Source organism: Kwoniella newhampshirensis, chromosome 12 (assembly GCF_039105145.1).
Source record: "Kwoniella newhampshirensis strain CBS 13917 chromosome 12, whole genome shotgun sequence".
Classification (NCBI taxonomy): Eukaryota; Fungi; Basidiomycota; class Tremellomycetes; order Tremellales; family Cryptococcaceae; genus Kwoniella; species Kwoniella newhampshirensis.
The window spans coordinates 315256-332185 of record NC_089965.1 but is presented as its reverse complement, the minus strand read 5'-3'; the positions used below and the strand labels follow the sequence as shown (position 1 = coordinate 332185).

General features: G+C 50.8%; 6 protein-coding genes across 6 annotated transcripts; 3 read left to right on the top strand and 3 right to left on the bottom strand.

Moving 5' to 3' along the window:
• Window positions 1-216: 216 nt before the first annotated feature.
• Window positions 217-5331, bottom strand: IAR55_005702 (uncharacterized protein; the record flags this gene model as incomplete). Its single annotated transcript, XM_066948793.1, has 4 exons — window positions 217-2023; window positions 2091-3157; window positions 3225-4312; window positions 4449-5331. 4 exons carry the CDS (start codon window positions 5329-5331, stop codon window positions 217-219), a joined length of 4845 nt encoding a protein of 1614 aa, XP_066800566.1.
• A 636-nt stretch (window positions 5332-5967) lies between these two features.
• On the bottom strand, window positions 5968-8217 carry IAR55_005701 (uncharacterized protein; the record flags this gene model as incomplete). Its single annotated transcript, XM_066948792.1, has 3 exons — window positions 5968-6265; window positions 6324-6485; window positions 6551-8217. 3 exons carry the CDS (start codon window positions 8215-8217, stop codon window positions 5968-5970), a joined length of 2127 nt encoding a protein of 708 aa, XP_066800565.1.
• A 2156-nt stretch (window positions 8218-10373) lies between these two features.
• IAR55_005700 (uncharacterized protein) lies at window positions 10374-11944 on the top strand (the record flags this gene model as incomplete). The annotated part of the gene is made up of 7 exons (XM_066948791.1): window positions 10374-10417; window positions 10543-10813; window positions 10921-11057; window positions 11182-11310; window positions 11388-11446; window positions 11601-11734; window positions 11816-11944. 7 exons carry the CDS (start codon window positions 10374-10376, stop codon window positions 11942-11944), a joined length of 903 nt encoding a protein of 300 aa, XP_066800564.1.
• A 158-nt stretch (window positions 11945-12102) lies between these two features.
• On the bottom strand, window positions 12103-13110 carry IAR55_005699 (uncharacterized protein; the record flags this gene model as incomplete). The annotated part of the gene is made up of 6 exons (XM_066948790.1): window positions 12103-12156; window positions 12219-12350; window positions 12577-12627; window positions 12680-12833; window positions 12903-13018; window positions 13099-13110. 6 exons carry the CDS (start codon window positions 13108-13110, stop codon window positions 12103-12105), a joined length of 519 nt encoding a protein of 172 aa, XP_066800563.1.
• A 618-nt stretch (window positions 13111-13728) lies between these two features.
• On the top strand, window positions 13729-15269 carry IAR55_005698 (uncharacterized protein; the record flags this gene model as incomplete). The annotated part of the gene is made up of 5 exons (XM_066948789.1): window positions 13729-13881; window positions 13991-14080; window positions 14174-14640; window positions 14703-14976; window positions 15033-15269. The coding sequence occupies 5 exons, from the start codon at window positions 13729-13731 to the stop codon at window positions 15267-15269; spliced, it is 1221 nt and encodes a 406-aa protein (XP_066800562.1).
• A 639-nt stretch (window positions 15270-15908) lies between these two features.
• IAR55_005697 (uncharacterized protein) lies at window positions 15909-16637 on the top strand (the record flags this gene model as incomplete). The annotated part of the gene is made up of 2 exons (XM_066948788.1): window positions 15909-15947; window positions 16032-16637. 2 exons carry the CDS (start codon window positions 15909-15911, stop codon window positions 16635-16637), a joined length of 645 nt encoding a protein of 214 aa, XP_066800561.1.
• Between the last annotated feature and the right edge of the window lie 293 nt (window positions 16638-16930).

Here is a 16930-nt window from a genome sequence, read left to right as displayed (position 1 = left end):
CAGTCATATGTAGCTTTTAGTCGTCGCCAGTCGTGAGAAGAAGTAAAAAGTAAAAATCACATCTTCATGTATAGTGATCGTCTCAACATTATCAGACTGCATGTGGGACATTCTCAATAAAGCGTCCATTCGCTTTGGGCATAAGTATGATAATCTCATCTGCGCTTGACTCGTCCGATCTTGATCAATGCCCTCATCGGTCTGCACCTAGAGGTTCTACGCCCTCAAACCTCTCATACCCGCAATCGCCACACCCGACCCAGTGGACGGTTTGCCCCCTTGTCCCCTCTCATTCTCCTTCCCACTCCCCGTAGACAGCTTACCATTGCTCTTGGTCTTATTCCCTCTCTCAGGCTTCACATCATACCCGTCCCCTCCTTGTAACATCGGGAACTTGTTATTTCCATCAGCCGGTGCTTCGGTCACAGATGACGAGAATGGCAGATTCCCATCACTTCCATTATGGTCGACTTGCACCAGTTGTAGTGGTTTCATACCTTTTCCTCGTTTCTTAGCTATTCCACTCGCAGTCGAAGTCGATTCATCTTTCCCTCGTCCTGTGGTAGACTTCGGTTTTGATCTCGGTCTATTCACCCGATCGCCATTCCGCTCGACCAATTGACGTTCTTGCTTCAATTGGACTTTGGACGGACGAGCCGTGAGTTGCGGCTCTTCGGTCTCCGGTCTGATCTCGGGGGAAATCGGCTCGGAATAGGCATTCGTACTAGTGATGGTGATGGTGGTGGCGGTGGAAGACGCGATGGTCTCGGTAGATCTCTTTGGAAGTAAGTTCTGAAGAGGTGGATGAGGAAAGTATATGGGCAAAGTAGAAGGATCGATTGTTCTGGTGTCTGCCATATTCCCCGAGGAGACCAAAGGAGGAGGATGGGGATGGGACATGATAGTGGTTGTCGCAGGTCGATAGCTTGATGGAAGTTCAGGAACAGGAGGTGTTGGTTCGTGTTCAGAGGAAGAAGTTGTGGTCCACTTCGATCCTGCTCCAGAGATTGAGACAGTGGTGGGAGTGGTGGCAACCCTCTCGCTTGCGGCTCGACTCGTGCGCCCACTGAGACTTTCGGTGTCGTACGAAGATGGTGGAGGGGAAATAACGAATTCTGCTCGAGTCGGCGTATCCATAGCCATCATCCTTTCCATTTCTTCAACCAATTCTTCTCCTTCGGTATTGATACTGTTCCCACCCACTACAGATACGTCCCCAGAAGCTTCATTCTCACTTCTTTCCGTCGGAGGCCGGATTTGATCTTCTCTGACACTGACAGGGGTTGATTCCGCGCTGTGAGCAGGGGACTGAACAAGTGTCAAAGCCAGTTTCAGATCCTTCAGTACCGAATTGGACATCTGCGTCGTCGTGTTGCCCTCCTCGGTCGCTTCGGAGACTCGCGAGAGGGAAGGCTTATGAGCGAGACGCATAGGAATCGGGGGAAGGTCGACACCCATCTCCGTCTCGATGACTGGTGGGTTTTGCAATTCGGCATTCGAATCGTCGATGATGTCCTGCCGAGATATGTCGTCAAAGGATCGCCTAACATCTTCCTCAAAGTCTTCCACGGACGCTTTCGGCAAGCCAAAAGACTTCTTGGGCTTAATGATCTTTCTCTCATCGTCTCCATCCGCTGTGCTGTTCGTGGTGGCAGTGCCTCGTCGCCGCAGCTCACTGTGCGTGGATTCAGCAGTGTAGAATTCGGGTGATCGGGAGAAGTCGATGGAAGACGAATAAGTCCGAGTATGAGTATGCTTGATTCCTGTGTGGTGGGTGCCGTTATGAGGTGTCGAGTGATGAAGACCTCCGGCATCGAAGCAGGGCGCGCTGGAACTGCTCGAATTGGCGTCAAGACCAGGCTCGTCTGGATCATCCTCGCGAGACGAAGGAATTGTCGACAACGCGCGTGTTGAGCCATTTGTCCTTCGTTCGTTGTCATCATCCTCCCAACCGGAGGCGGATGCCGAACGAGGCAGAGGTTCGACTCGTACGTCTTTACCAATTTTGATCGACGGGACAAGGCTGTCATGACAGAGGTCGACATCAGCAAGGTATAACGATAAGCAAAAGCATATTCACCGATACTCACTTCGGTAGAACCCCAGCAGTGAGCCAATCCAGCTCATACCCTTCTTCCACCTTCTCCCTCTTATCAGCCGCAGTTCTCCCGAATATCAAAGTAGGTCCAGAAGACATCCTACCCCTCTTCGCTTCGTATATCTGGGCGGTCGGCAGGCTATTGTCCATCTCCATCTCTCCTCCTTCAGTAGTGGAGCTGATCTTGGATACTCTTCTCTTCTCAGGTGAAGGAGCGATGACGGAGATCGCGATGGTGCTCTTGGCAGGCGATCCACCTTCAGCTTCGGCATCGTCGAATTGCCCTTGATCGTAACATTCCGAAGCCTGACCCACTGCTCGAGCGTCTGCAGCCTGTTCTGGTAAGACCAGATCAAATTCGAAGAGTCCGCTTGTTCTCTTCGATAACATCGAGACCACACCTCCTCTAAATCTTCTCATGACTACCAGTTCACGAGATTGTCCCTCCCCTCTGTCAGGATCGCTGTTAGGTGAGAATGGTCGGGAAGACTGGAGGACTCTCATCGCCGGAACAGGTTTGATCATCTCCCCCACTCTGGAGAGGATCCCGCCACCTTCAATCGCATGACCACTCTCGATCCAAACATCTCCGCTTCGTCTGGCCATAGTCCTCCTCATTCGCTCTTCCGCTTCGATATCTTTGAAATCGAGTCCATCGCCATAGACAGTATGTCTTCGTTCGGGACTGCAAGCAGTGAACACTGGTGAGGTACCTTGGATAGTGGTCAAGGACGGCTTCGGTTTGAGGAGTCTGGAGATTCGAGTGGTGGGTGAAGCGAGATTCATAGTCGACGATCGTTGAGGAGCCGGAGGTGTGAGTTTCGGTGAGATGGAAATTGGAAGTGAAAGTTGTGATTCCGAGCGCAGAGCGAGGGATCGATGATTTGAGGTGGTGGAACCTTTCTTGGATCGGATCGTCGAGATGCTGGATCGAGGGAGACGGTAGTGAAGAAGATATGAGACAAGGACGAGCACGGGAGAGGGAACGAGCAAGGAGACGAGATACAGGGCTATGGCGGTGTCAGTCGGACCATCGAGGAGTAGTGGCAAGCACAGGCCCTATGCAGATGCCGAACTGTATCAGCAGTTAAACCTTACGAATGGCACCCGCACGAATGATACTCACATAACAGATCACAGTGATCAGAACTGCCACAACGCCGACTCCTTTACCATCCCTGCCCCAGCCATCCAGCCCTTCTTGGCCATCCTCTAGACCAACTTCGACCCAATCTCGCTCCGCCATCAACATCTCCATACTATCTTTCATTTCGCCGCGACTGCTCGAAGAGCATTCCCATAGAGTACTACTTCGGGCATAAGTCGGCGTGGGAGGGAGCGGCATGGCGATGGGCATTGGCGGCGGTGGCGGAGGTCTCCTCTCGCCTTCTTCTACGGCAAGAGTGAGATTTGAACAGGTTCTCGAAGACTTGGCTTCGGGTGTCTTGTAAGAATAAGCATCAGTTCCTGTGGACGCCGATGCGGATGTTGAATTCGAAGCAGAAGCAGAAGCAGAAGCAGAAGCAGAAGCAGGAGCAGGAGCAGGAGCAGGAGCAGGAGCAGGAGCAGAGTGGAAGGTCCATGTGGATGAACCTTTTTCTGAAAATCGTTCGACTGGAGCGAAAACGATCTCGTCAACAGACTGCAAGGTTCGAGCGGCAAGACTGGTCCTGCTCTCTGCAAATTGAGAAGGTGAGATAGGATAGCTTGTAAGGGATTCGAATCTCCTTGGGAGGGGATAAGAGGGATCAGGTGAATACCCAGCAATGATCGATCCTCCAGGGGAACGGATGGCTGATCCTGGGGTCGACGTCAGGGTCTGGGTGTAGATGGTCGTATCAGAGGACTTTAGCGGTTGCACCCAGGTCTGACCAGGCTGGGGCAGGTCTGGATGTCTTTCTGCCACGGGCGATGAGCGGGGTGATGGAGATCGGGATCGATCGCGAGTGATAGCCGGCTCGGGAGTGGATGGAAATGACCAGGCGGAGATAGTCGAAGGAGTGTCCGTGGGCTCGCTCAACCAGGACTGATCGTTGTTGAGGTCGTCGGGCCCTGACGGGGTAGTTGGGTTGGGTGTCGTGGAGCTGGTAGGGGAGGAAGAAGGCGATGGTTTAGATTTGGGTGTTCTGAAAGAGGCCGAAGTGTCGGTGACTGACTCGTTCGTGGCGGGTGTGTAGTTGAACGATGAGACGGGGGTAGGTCGATCGCGGCTCGCTGTAAGGTGCTCAAGAAACGTCAGCAACGGGCCAGGACATTGGGCCGGCCTTATTCCGACTGCATATAACCCGAGATCAAGGTCTGGCAGAAGGAGAGGTTATCGGTGTAGATTGATCGACAAGATAACACTCACATGGTGATGACACCCAACTGCTGCCACTCTTGATTCTCCTCAAGACCTCCTCGTCCTCGTCGACCTGATCGACTTCAGCCCTGCGAGGGGACTCGGACCCCTCACCATACTTCTCATACACACCCCTCCTCTTGTCCTCCCTGAGCTTGATCATCCCTTCTCCTCGACCGAAGACGATCCTCCACAGTCCCATACCAGCACAACCACCCACGACTGCGGCACACAATGTCGTATACGCCAGAATCACCCATCTACCATAGTCGCCCACAGCTGCAATGATAATGATTGATAGGACTGTCGTCATAGTAGACAAGGGGAGTACCCTAGAGGCCAAGGTCGAGTGATTTATACCACCTGATTTGAATACGATCCTCTTCCATCGAGCCCAAGGGACCGAAGTGTTGTCGTGTCGTTGTCGAGGTGCCGGTTGGGGAACCGTGATTGAGGCGAAGAGGGCTGACCAAACGATCGTCCCTGGTATGATTGCGATACTACTTCCTACCAATGCCCAACCATCTCCATCTCTATCTCTGGCCGGAACTCTCTTCGCCAAAGCGATCCAACCCATAATTAAGCTGATGATCCCCTCCACGAGGAAGATCAGCATCAACTTTCCTCTCACTCCCAACCTATCTCCGATCCGGCTCGCCAGAGAACGGAGAGACGTCGAAGTTGGCGAGCCGGGTCTCGGGGGCAGATTGAAGAATTCTCGAGGCAAATTTCGTGCTCGACGGGGATGGGGGATGATGGTGGATATCTTTTGAAGGGCCGGTGTCAGATTAGAGAAGAGGGAGAGGAGGGGAGTGAAATGGTATAAGGTGAGAGTGAGGAGGATAAGGATGAAGGGGACAGGGAGGGTGTAGGTGAGAATAGGAGAGAGCATGGCAAGGTAAGGCGAGGTGGGGTAGACTAGCGTGAGAAAAATGAGGAAAATGTCCGATGGTACTTCTCCTAAGGAATAAGGATGAGAACAGACTTCTCAAGACTATCTTTCTGATGGTTATCGAAAGGTGAGGCTGCTGTAGAGATGTACCAGAGAAAAGGGCTTGTCGCTATGTGAGCGGAAATCGTAGAGTAAACGTGAAATCGTGAAGAATCGTCAAATTGTCGAAGTTTGTGAAGAAGAAGAAGAACGAAACTTGTTTATCGCTGTTCGAGTTGAGTTGTTTGTGTCTTGAACACGTCTGTTGTCCAGATGAACCAACTTGACACAACAAACGGGCAAGGTCATTCAACGTAGAACATCCTTCAACTTGACAAACAACACGGTGACGCACCTGTTTTGCCACTTTCACCTTCACCGCCACAATCGAACGCTCACACAACTCAGATTGACCCAGTTCACCCAACAGGAGGGGAATGAGAGTTACACATATTCATGACAAGGTGTACAGTACGGATTGGCGGCAAGTCCTAGACATCTACAGGAGACGATTTACAAAGCACACAGGAAAATTGAACCAGCGTTCTCCCCTTCGGTATCGTACACGTCATCCTCTACGCCACCCCCTTTCCAGGCTCACTTCATTGCTCTCCTCATCACCATCGCCTCATCCAGTTTTCTCGCTTCGTCGTCAGCTTCCTCGGGACTCATACATTCGGCATCGCTCCCGCTTTCACTGTCAGCGGAATCACTGACAGTCCCATCTTCGCTCTCCTCGAATTCTCTTCGCCGTCTGGCCCACTCCGCTTCACTCAACTTCGCATCGAGGCTGATTGGAAAAGATGTCTGAATCTGTTGGCTGTTCGGTGACGAGTGGTATGTTTGCAAAAGCGTGGTAAGATTGCGAGCAAAGTCAACCAGTTGGAATACAAGTCTACGGACATTCGTCAGTACACTTATGTGGGAGGTTGGTTGGATCAACGACAACTCACGAATGGTTTGGCCCGATCCAGGACGATTTTGACTTGACAAAGTCATAAGCGTCTTGCATCGTCCGCATGTGTCCAAGGAGGTCCGGCATAGCTCCGCTTGCGGCAAGAGCCATTGTGTATGCAATTGCCAGGGTTGCCGAACGAGACACACCACATTGACAACTACAGACGCGAGCATCACATCAGGACGATCCTCACCGCAAGAGTACACGTCCTCGCCAACTCACTGTATCAACACTGGCATACTCGCTCTACGACCTTCCTCCATCCATCGAATGACATCCCAGAACTTCCACGTATCTGATTGTTCCGGTGCTTTCGCCTCCCAAACATCCTCGAGCCTTGCATGATCGGGTAAGTCGGCCAGACCTAGCTCGCCATGCGACCATCTTGCATGGCAGTACTCCACGTCTGGGCAGCCGTCCTGTTCTCCGGGATAAGAAACCAGTTTCATCTTCTCTTTACCCTTCCCGTCTCCCCCTGCGCTTGCCCAGCCTGATGTCCTACACAATTTTGTTTGTTCAAATGGGTCGTCTATCTCTTGTGCAACATTGACAATGCGAACTCTTCTTTCCCCCTTCGCCCAACTGTCGTATTGGTGGACAGACTCCTCTGCCCCGATGTAGATACCGGGAAGAAACTCGATTGGGCCCTCCTCATACGGTTCGACGGGCCGCGCGGGGAAGGCCATAGGCAAGGAAAATGTGAAGGAAGCAGGTAGTGGCGGAGAGGTTGAGGGAGTGGTGGATGTCGATCCACTAGCAGAGGTTGAAGCAGATAACGAGGTGGTTGGGGATGCTGTCGAACGCGATATTGGAGAAGTGGAGGGTAGTGCGTCCCCGAAGACCCCAAGCAGTCCACTCGAGGAGTCGGACGTAGGATTGAAGTCGACTTCGTCGATAGCGGGGCAATTGAGACTCACAGGCAAGACTGATTTGGCATCCACTTTTTCTGGTTCGGCTCTGCTGAAATCCCCCGCGGCGGTCTGACTTCGCTCGCGTATTCTGCCTCGGACGTACCGCATCGTTGCGTATGGGTGGCCGCTGGCGCTGGGAGTAGGAGGGACATCGTCATCACCAACGGGGGGTTGAGTGATAAGGCTTAGCAGACTCGGTCGACGTAAACCTTGTGTGGCTGAGCGACCCGCTGACATGGCAAGGGCTGGTGTCTTCGGTGGACCAGGAGTGTAAGGAGTGCTGAAGCGGGAGTCGGATTCGGTGTGGGTGGAGAATGTGGGCGTCGGACAGACAGTAGAAGGGGTGTTGATGCTTGACGAAGGGAGCGAGTGCGATGGCGGAAGTGAGAGGGATAATTTCTTGAGATTCGGACGTTTCATCTGCAAGCTAGCGGGCAGATTGGGAGGTGAGGGGTTACCTGCGCGGGATTGAGGGGAAGAAGACAACATTGTAGGTCTGGTGTTGAGGTCGAAAACGGCGTCGAGGTTTTCTGTTCCCATCACGTTGTAAGTCTTTCCCTGCAATTGACTTCCGTGGTCTATATCTTCCACGCCCATTCCCATTGTCATATCGATTTCCATTCTCTTTTTATACGGTCGATGTTTGGATGTGGATAAGTCTGATCCCAAAGGAGCTACTCCTGAGTTGTCAGAGCCTTCTCCGTTGTTCTCGCTGTCGTCAACGACACGAACACGTTTCAAAGGCCTTTTTGACGCAAAAGACGACGCGGCGACGGGGGGAAATGAAGAGAATGGATTCGGAATGAAGGGTTGTTTGAAACTATCGTCGTTTCTGTACACAGTGGCAAGTTGAGGCAAGATTCGAGTAGGTGGTCCGCTTCGGTCGTGGGGTGGTGTATGGAGGGGAGATGAACAATGCAAAATGAGATGATTGGTTGCGTTGAGCTGCAGATCAAAGGGGATAGGTGATCGAAGCATTAGATCTATTGGGGAGTCGACCGGCGACAGATACGGAAACAACAAAGTGAAATGCGTTGGCAGAAGGGGATTTGACGTGCGGATCGTTATGGAGATCGTAAGGTTCGTAAGTCGTTGTATGCGGCGTAGGGTATAGTATGTATGGGAGAGTTGAAGTGGCAAGCGGGAAGGAGAAAGAGAGGCGATGTAATTAGCTTTCTGACCACGGTTTTATATACAATCGCCAAGATGAGGCGGTGACCTGACGGTGTGCTGTACAGCAACCAAGGTTTCGGTTTTGGGGTTTCGCAAACAAAGCGGACCAACAAGATTGAGAGGTCGCAAGACAATGAGGGAAAGAAAACGTTTCGTCTCGTCTCGTTTCGGATGAAACGGTTGTTTGTTCCGACAAAGAAGAGAATGAGCAATAATGGCAAGGGGCAGTAGTTTGAGGATGGCTCGACATCTCGTTATTGTTGTCGTGGATCAATCATAATAGAATGATGGTAGCGCACAGAAAGAAGCCTCAGGGAGGCGACGCGCTAGCCCCAATGATGTGTGATTCTGTGATGAATGAAACTATCACATTCACCTGAGAAGAGATGGGTGGGGATGATGACAACAAGAGAACCGAAAAACAAGGCGATGAAACGGCAAGTGGGAGATTTCGGCACCTTGAGAGGTCATATGGTACCTGGATGAAAAAATAGGACTCACCATTACGACCATGACGACGACTACCATCCTTTCATGTGCTGACTACTAAATAGTCCAAAGGAGAGGGGCGCCAGACCAAGAACGAGGTCAATGACAGTGATGGTGATGGCGGTGATGGTGATGGTGGTGGTGGTGGTGGTGGTGGTGGCCTGATCCGGAGAGGTGAACAAAGCGCCAAAGGGGCCTGCGACAATAATACGATCACAAGGGTGCCAATTTGCCCTCCGTATTCTTCGCGTTTTGTACCGATGTCGGTTTGAGTCTTTGGACCTACACTATCTTCTTCTTCTTCTTCTTCTTCTTCTTCTTCTTTCCTCTCTCGCTGACTTCACGCCGCCCGAGGGATGATGCGGTGACGCAGTGTATGTTTGTGGGCGTGGATGATGTGCGCGGCGCGGGCGGTATGTTGTACTACTCTGGCGTTTGGTCTTGTCACAAGCTTCAAACAATGGTGAAACGTATGGACCGCCTTGCTTTTTGGTTTTCAGGGAAGTCAAGGGTGTGGAGATATGGCACAAGCCGCGTTTGGGTTGAGTGTGAATGACTTTTGGCAGGATCTGTTCACGGACGATGGAAGGACAGCGACGAGAGCAAAGGAGGACCACGAGCAGTGAGCAGCGGACACTTGCTGTTTGTCTGTGTATGTGTGTGTTGCTCTTGTTCTATGTATATCTATTATTGTAGAGTGGAGTGTGGAATGTGATCCCTCCTCGATCACACTAGTAACCAAGTTACTACTGAAGAGTAGAAATGCTCGGACGCGCATGAACCGAGCGGGAACTGATGCTTCACCTTTTTTTTATTACACCCTTGAAAAATGATTTGGTGCCTGGATCCTTTCATAGCATGCACTGCCATCCCATGTTCCAGACCGCGTCCTTTGCGTTGGGATCCACCCCCACCTCATCAGCATTTACGTAAAAGCGTAAAAGGCTCGATGATTGCAGCCACACACCCACCCACACCCATGAATTTAAGGCCACGGTCATACGCTAGAAAGAAAGGTGGCGTAGATCGGGATGGGATGTCACCTTCGACATCGTGACGTTGACGTTGACGTTGACGTTGACGTTAGATATGGACGGTGACAAAATACGACAGGTATAGACTCCGCTCGCGTGCACCATGTTTGTCTGTTTGCTGAAACATCCGGGAAACGGGGACTCGCACAGCTTCGGGTGGTCGGGTACAGTCCATCTTTCGGACGCGGAATCAGAGATAAAGTAAGAAAGAGATCTGACAAGGGTGAAAATGTTGTGACGGGATACACTCCTTTCAGTCGAACGGCTCCTTACAACTAACGAACCTACCTTTGATATCTGTATCCGATCTGGGGCATGCTGTCCATACTCCCACATATCTTAGCACGAAGACTGGTTGATCCACCAGGGGCTCGGAGACATGCTTGTATCAGAGAGATCAGGACAGGCGCAATCGATCCGATCGTCCCATACACAACAATGTCAGAACTTTTCGAGGACCCACTAACACCGAAGAATGGCCTGTACGTGGTGTCAAGAGCATACCGGAAGCCCGCTCATACTGACCGTACTTTGACTGACCTTTCTTCAATACGGACTGACATGACTCGGATCACGCTATCGCTCACTCACGAACACACTCGCACAGAACGCTGACCCCATTCCACATCACCACCCTCCTTTTATCCTCCCTCGTCCTCTTCCTGTCCAGCACGACCCTCCCTTCCCCCTTCTCCCTGTACATTGGGATGCTCAAACGGATCATGGTCATCCTGGTGATGATTATGATCGGGCATCATGTGGTTGTCTCCCAGATGGATAGGGTGCAGAAACGATGGGAGATTGCGAGGGAAAAGGAGAACAGAGAGTTGGAATCGTTGCAGGTCAAGGCAGAGCTGAAGAAGAAGCCGGATGATTGGGTGAGTGGGTGTAGATCACGGGCCGGAGCCAGAGTGTCATGTCGGACTGGCCAGTACCCCGGAGGATTTGGATCTTTCGCTGACCAATGAGTTCAAACACGCTTCAGGAGAACGCTTCAGCTCATCCATCGCATTTCCTGACGACGCGCGATGGGAAACCTCGTCTCTTCCCTTTCCCACTTGGCAAAGCAGGAGGCATGGGCAACAAAGAACTGTGGTGGGAGGCTGGAAACAGCGCGCATGTGTGAGTTTGCCCAGGCCAGGAAATGTGACTGCGTCGCACTTCGGTGTCCGAGGTCCCTCGGCGAATTGTAGCCATGCTCGAACGCTCACATAGTCTGCCCTCTTCCACGCCGACACCGAATCAGTGGCCATTTCAACCAGCGTGAAACGCCCGAGATGTTAGAACAATTGAGGTTGGAGACGGAGGGCAAAGAAAAAGCTAGACAGGCGAAAGCCAAGAAAGCTTTGAAAAAATTCGAAGCAAGGCGGGCCAAGTGAGCGATCGTGCCCTCATATCTAAGAGCCTGTTTCACTGATACGAGGGAGCGTTCTGCTCGATTTATCTGGACAGATGGACAAAGAGGCTTACTCATCTCAAGATCATAAGTGGGATCGTGGTCGTTGGTCTAGGTAAGCGAATGACTGGTTCGATCGCATCATCATCACATCATCTACCTTCTTCTCATTGTTATCCATCTTCCGCCTGCAGCCTTCCCGCCGCACGGCTTCCTTCTTGAATAGCAACTCGTTCAGCAGACGTTTTGACGGATCTCGAAACATGCAGTAAACAGAAAGATCGCAGTGGTCTGTCTTGCTGGGTACATCTACTATACGTTCGCGATGCACCTTGCGGAAATGCTGAAGGTTGAGAAAAAGGAGGAAGAAGGACCTGCAAAGAAGAAAAAGAAGATTCCTGCCGTGAGTCTCCTCACCAACATCCTTCTTATTCGTGGGCACTATGTCCTTCGCAGCTAACCATTGGTCCTCGATCATTCGCAGGGTCCCGGAATGGCAATGACATACATCTACGAACCGACACCCGAGGGTCCAAAAGAAGCAGGCGCTTTTCCCACAAGATCACCCAGTCACCGTCTCACAACTTCTTTCGATTCCCGCTATGCTTCGTAGACGATGCTAGGTACACGTTGTAGTTGCAATGCATGTTGTTCGTTCTTCGTTTCAATTGTTTTGACAAGAGTAGGTAGATAGGTAAATTACTGATAATGCGGTACAATTTTGCTTTTTCTTCTGACCTTTTGCGCCTTCTCAACTTAGCATTCTATAATTTAGTCTTCTCGTATTTGACCAAGGAAGTCTTTCTTGATCGTTCCTATGGCAAACTGATGATACGACGTCAGTTAGGATATTCCTCTTCTTGCCGCGAATAAGTGTCTAGACTCACTATGTCATTCGCCTCAACTCTGCAGCCAACTATCTGCATCCTGACTTTCGTGTCCTTCTGAATGATCTCGTCATTTGATCGATAACATTGGGGAGAGGCGTTCGGATCGAATTTCATGTCCGAATGTGTAAGCTGAAGGTCGCCCATCATAGCAAGTCAGCAATCTCTAATTCACTGAGCCAAGCAGAAAAGGTGACGAGAGAGAAGGGGAGGAAGTTCAGTGATAATCGATCAATTACTACAAGATCACCCGCATAAATCAACATTCCTCATAAGAGGTCTGTTGTCCCTATGCTAAAATTCATCATGACGAGGAAGAGTGGGGAGTTACTGGTTGAAGGATTGGAGAGACACTCACATGACATGAGACGAAGACTTGTAATGGTCCAACCATCGCAAAGAAGCCCATCTAAAGCAAACAGTCAGCATAGAATGGAGCGGATACGGCGCGAGAGACGGACCTTGTTAACGTTAACGACCCGACCATCGACGACTTCGCCTTTGAAAGGTTTCATCACGATAGCTGTATATGTGGTCTTGAACCGTGCTTGACCTGTAGATGGAATGATCTTTCCCTCTCCGATATCGGAGATGGTAATCACGGAGATGATGTATCTGTAGAGGTGAAAATAAGTTCATCAGCATGTCTGTCATCGGCGAATCGATCCACTGCACCCCACTCACCCATGCTTTCCACTACAGGTGCCCTCCACATCCTCGTACAGCTTTTGTTTCAGATAGTCTTCGAGTTGTGCACCGAAATAAGATGGATGGAGTAAGATTGTATGTGTGAGTTCTCTCTAGTGAAAAATCATCCCCATCCAATTGGTGTCAGCGCGATGACTCGCGCAACTATGGGTGGTGAGGTGATGATACCAACCAGGAAGAACATCCTGTGGGATGACGCAGGTCCAGCACCAGACCGGTCTCGTCGATAGCTGAGACGCTGGAAGATGGAAGTGGGAGAACGGTGAATGGATTCGGGGACGAAGGATGACCCTCTTCACACTCCAACCCTTCTCCTTCCGCCTGCTCTTTCTTTCTCAAGTGAAGATCGTGGGATGAGAGCAGTAGGAGGGGCGAGGAGAAGAGTCACAGGGGACTATTGCATGAAGAGCGAGACTGATCTTTGCGTGAGTTGAATTGAAAGTAGAAGAAAGAAGGGATGAAATGAGAAGTGAGATGAAGGAATGCACGCGAAGTACCGAGTAGTTTGGGTGTTTTGAGACCATTAGGATTGGACTGATATGGGTTGAATGGTCATTATGCCACGTCATGTCACTGTTTACACCTGAAACAACCAAGCTAGGGATCCTGTCGCGAGTAGTGACAACAATGAGTTGGATGTTGAATGTGTGTGTTTGGATACATCCATTTCTACTCCTCACTTTGACGCAACGATCATACAGGTCTCTATCGTCTCTCTCCAATACACGGTGCAGTACCTCCCTACCCGAATTCACCTTGCTGCGCGGCCCTCGTATAACATCTCTTTCTCTTGCAATTCAACATGGTCGAAAAGCGGACCGCTGGAGAACCCGGTACATCAAAAGAGCAACGCCGTGTGTCCGCGACGCGTTATCTCAAGCTCAACCGGCTCCCAACTCTCCAAGAAGTTCTCGATAGACGTACAAGACCACCTCTTGATCTCTTTTGCTTCTACGTGAGCTTCGTCCGTCTGGAAGATTGCTCATCAAGAGACGCTTGGCTGATAGTGTGTGATATGGGCCCCTTTCTCTTGAATCTTACGATGGTCCGTGCGCCTGATATAGATTTTCTTGCAACGTGAATCATCAGAAGACGCGCTGGACTTCTGGTTGGATGTGCAACAACATGAGAACATGTGTAAAGCATACTTCAAGGTAAGTCGAGGCTCAGCGACCATCGACTATTTCATATTCGGTCACCGACGAAGTGATAGGTGCGACAACGACCTAATCCTCTTGTCTTTGTAGGACCTCCGACGCTCTGGCCGATCAGTCCAAGATGACTGGCCCGAATTTGCGGCTCATGCCCGACTCAACGGCTCCCACTTCTCTCCACTTCTCTCTCTCCCTTCCGAGCCCAACTCTCCGGTTATCGACTCTCGACCATTCTCTCCCGAAACGGAAAATGCGCGATCACCTATACCTCTCGCTCACGAAAGACGCGACACAGAATCCCACGGTGGTGCTCATCCGACATTCTCTCCGACTTTGGCCGGTGGGGAATTCGGAAGTCAAGGTCAGACGCCTCGCGAAAGGGCTAATGCAACCCCCAGCGGTAGGATGAGTCTCCGAGGGAAGTGGACAGAGAGGAAAAGCAAAGCACCGACTGTCATTGCCAGAGACAGGGCCATTGAGAAAGCTGCGCTGGCAGAAGGTGCAGAAAGAATCTATCTGAGGTATTTACTGCCTGGTGCGGAAAGGGAGATCTACCTTCCGTGAGTTGAGACTCCGGTGAAACTATTCCCTTTTCAAGCTAACCATATCCACTCCTGCGTAGACCGTCTCTCCGAATCGACAACTTTCCCATCTCGAACGGGAACGAAGTCTCCCCCTTGATTCCCGACCTTTTTCACGCCCAAAAAGTCTACATCTTCAAGGCTCTGGAGCAAGACGCTTTCCCCCGATTCCTTCGAGCTAAGGCGTTTGGTAACCTTACTCCTCTCGGAAGCTTTGTTCGACTTATCGCTGGTCTGCTTTGTCTATGGGGGGGTTTCGTCTTGGCTTTCTCTCTCATATTCTTGGACTATAAACCAAGATTGACTAGGCTATGGGTGAGTTTTGGGTTACCGCGCCTGAATGCAGCTGATCAGATCAATCTCCCGAATAGCTCATTCTTCCCTTCATTTTCGCTACGAATCTGCTTATCGCATCATACTATTCCTTATCGCCCCTTCTTGTCCTCTTCTCGCAAACCGAAACTACCCCTTTCCGTCTCCTTCGCATCAAGGAGATGTACGTCAGAAAGCTGTTGATGTTGCGAGCATTATGGATAGAATTGGTCTGTGTTCTGATCACGGCCATTCTGGTCGTTATCTTCACTGTCGTTCCAGGACATCGACTGTGAGATGGGTGATGGGGACCAATGAGGTGGCTATATGTGCTTTACGATGCTTGACGAATACGAGAAATACAATCCTAAATGATATCATACCAGCTTCGACCGAATACCCCTGTTTTTATAATATCTGGCCCGTTTGACGTCAAATGCTACTGCATATTTATGCCATTGGCTGAACTCCCCAGCTCTATGACCATGAAGCTTCATGACGTATCACGTGAAATGCGAAACGATGGCGTCGTGCGATTCTGTAATGGACTCATCTTTTCAAGAGTCACACCGTGAATCGGACGAGGTCACGCATTCTGGCGATATAAAGACTCGTTATGAGAGGCGGACCGTCATACCTCATCATCGAGACTCGAGGCAATGAGGTCAGTCCAATTTTTGACATACCTTTGTGTAATGACAGCATTTATGCAACTTTGACACGCGATCTTTGAATCAGTTGGTACTGTCTGGGTGAGCGTAAGAGGCCAGACGCTGTTTGCGTCAAGCCATAAGGCTGATCAGATTTGAGAGTGAGTCTCTTCGACTTTGCTCGTAACAACGTATACTTTTCGCAGCCACATTCTGATAATTCCTCGAGCAGCTCCTACCGAAACTTGTAGCTTGATATCTGATCACACCAATCACAGCATCCGAATGAATGATCGAGACAGATCTTCCACGTCGGACTTGATGGTGAGTACAAGAGCAAGACAACACAGTACTGTACGGTACCGCGCAGTGCATATGGAGAAGGAATGCTGACGTCTCAAATCCTAGCCGCAAACGAATCCCAACTCCAACGGACGATTTACCAAGATCGAACTTGGGACCACCAAACCTGGCTCATGTACCGCCGCAAGGTATCGCCTCTCGGTTGGTCTGAGAATCGTCTATATTGACGACCGCACTGGGGCGGCTGTGTCCCCTGAAGATCTACCCGAGTGTGAAGTGATATTTCATGGCGATTCCCAGAGCACAAAAGGATTTCAACTTCCGCATTATATGCGCAACTTTGGTCCATCGACGGCAACTGCTACTGCTACTGCTACTGGGACAGGTACCCGGTCGTCTGGCCAACATGTTGCTGGAGCTGGCACCCAAAGTCACTTCCCTTCGGATATGTGTTCTCGAGAGAGGGACAACGATGGCGCTGGACCGACAAATCGTTTGGGGGTGACGTACTCCGAGAACGGTGCACTAAAGCCTTTCGATCGCGTTCTCCAATCGGAAGTTGTGGCAGCTCATGATATGAGATCGCCGTCCGGGAATTATTGGTCGTATCCTGTTCAGAATGCCACTCGATACCTACAAGATGCAGAGCATGCCGACGGCACCCTCGACGACAGTAGATCAGCCAGCTCTAGTCGGATGTCAAACTCATGAGGGGGTCAGACGTCAGGGGACCAAAAAAAGTCTTTGAGAAGGCGCTAAGCGGGGAAGCGAATTGACTATAAGTTATCGTACAAGGTACCTCATAGTGGCTAGGTATGCATGCGAATGGAAATCGGGCGCACACAAAAATGGTTGCATCCATTTGTTGTTCCTCTCCGGATAGTATCTTACTGTTTCAGATCGATGAAGGGGATTGGTAATCTTTGATCTACGGTCAGCCGTCCATACGCTCACCTGGATAAGAAGGCCCCCCACCTTTGTCACCAATGGCGTAAAACCATCAT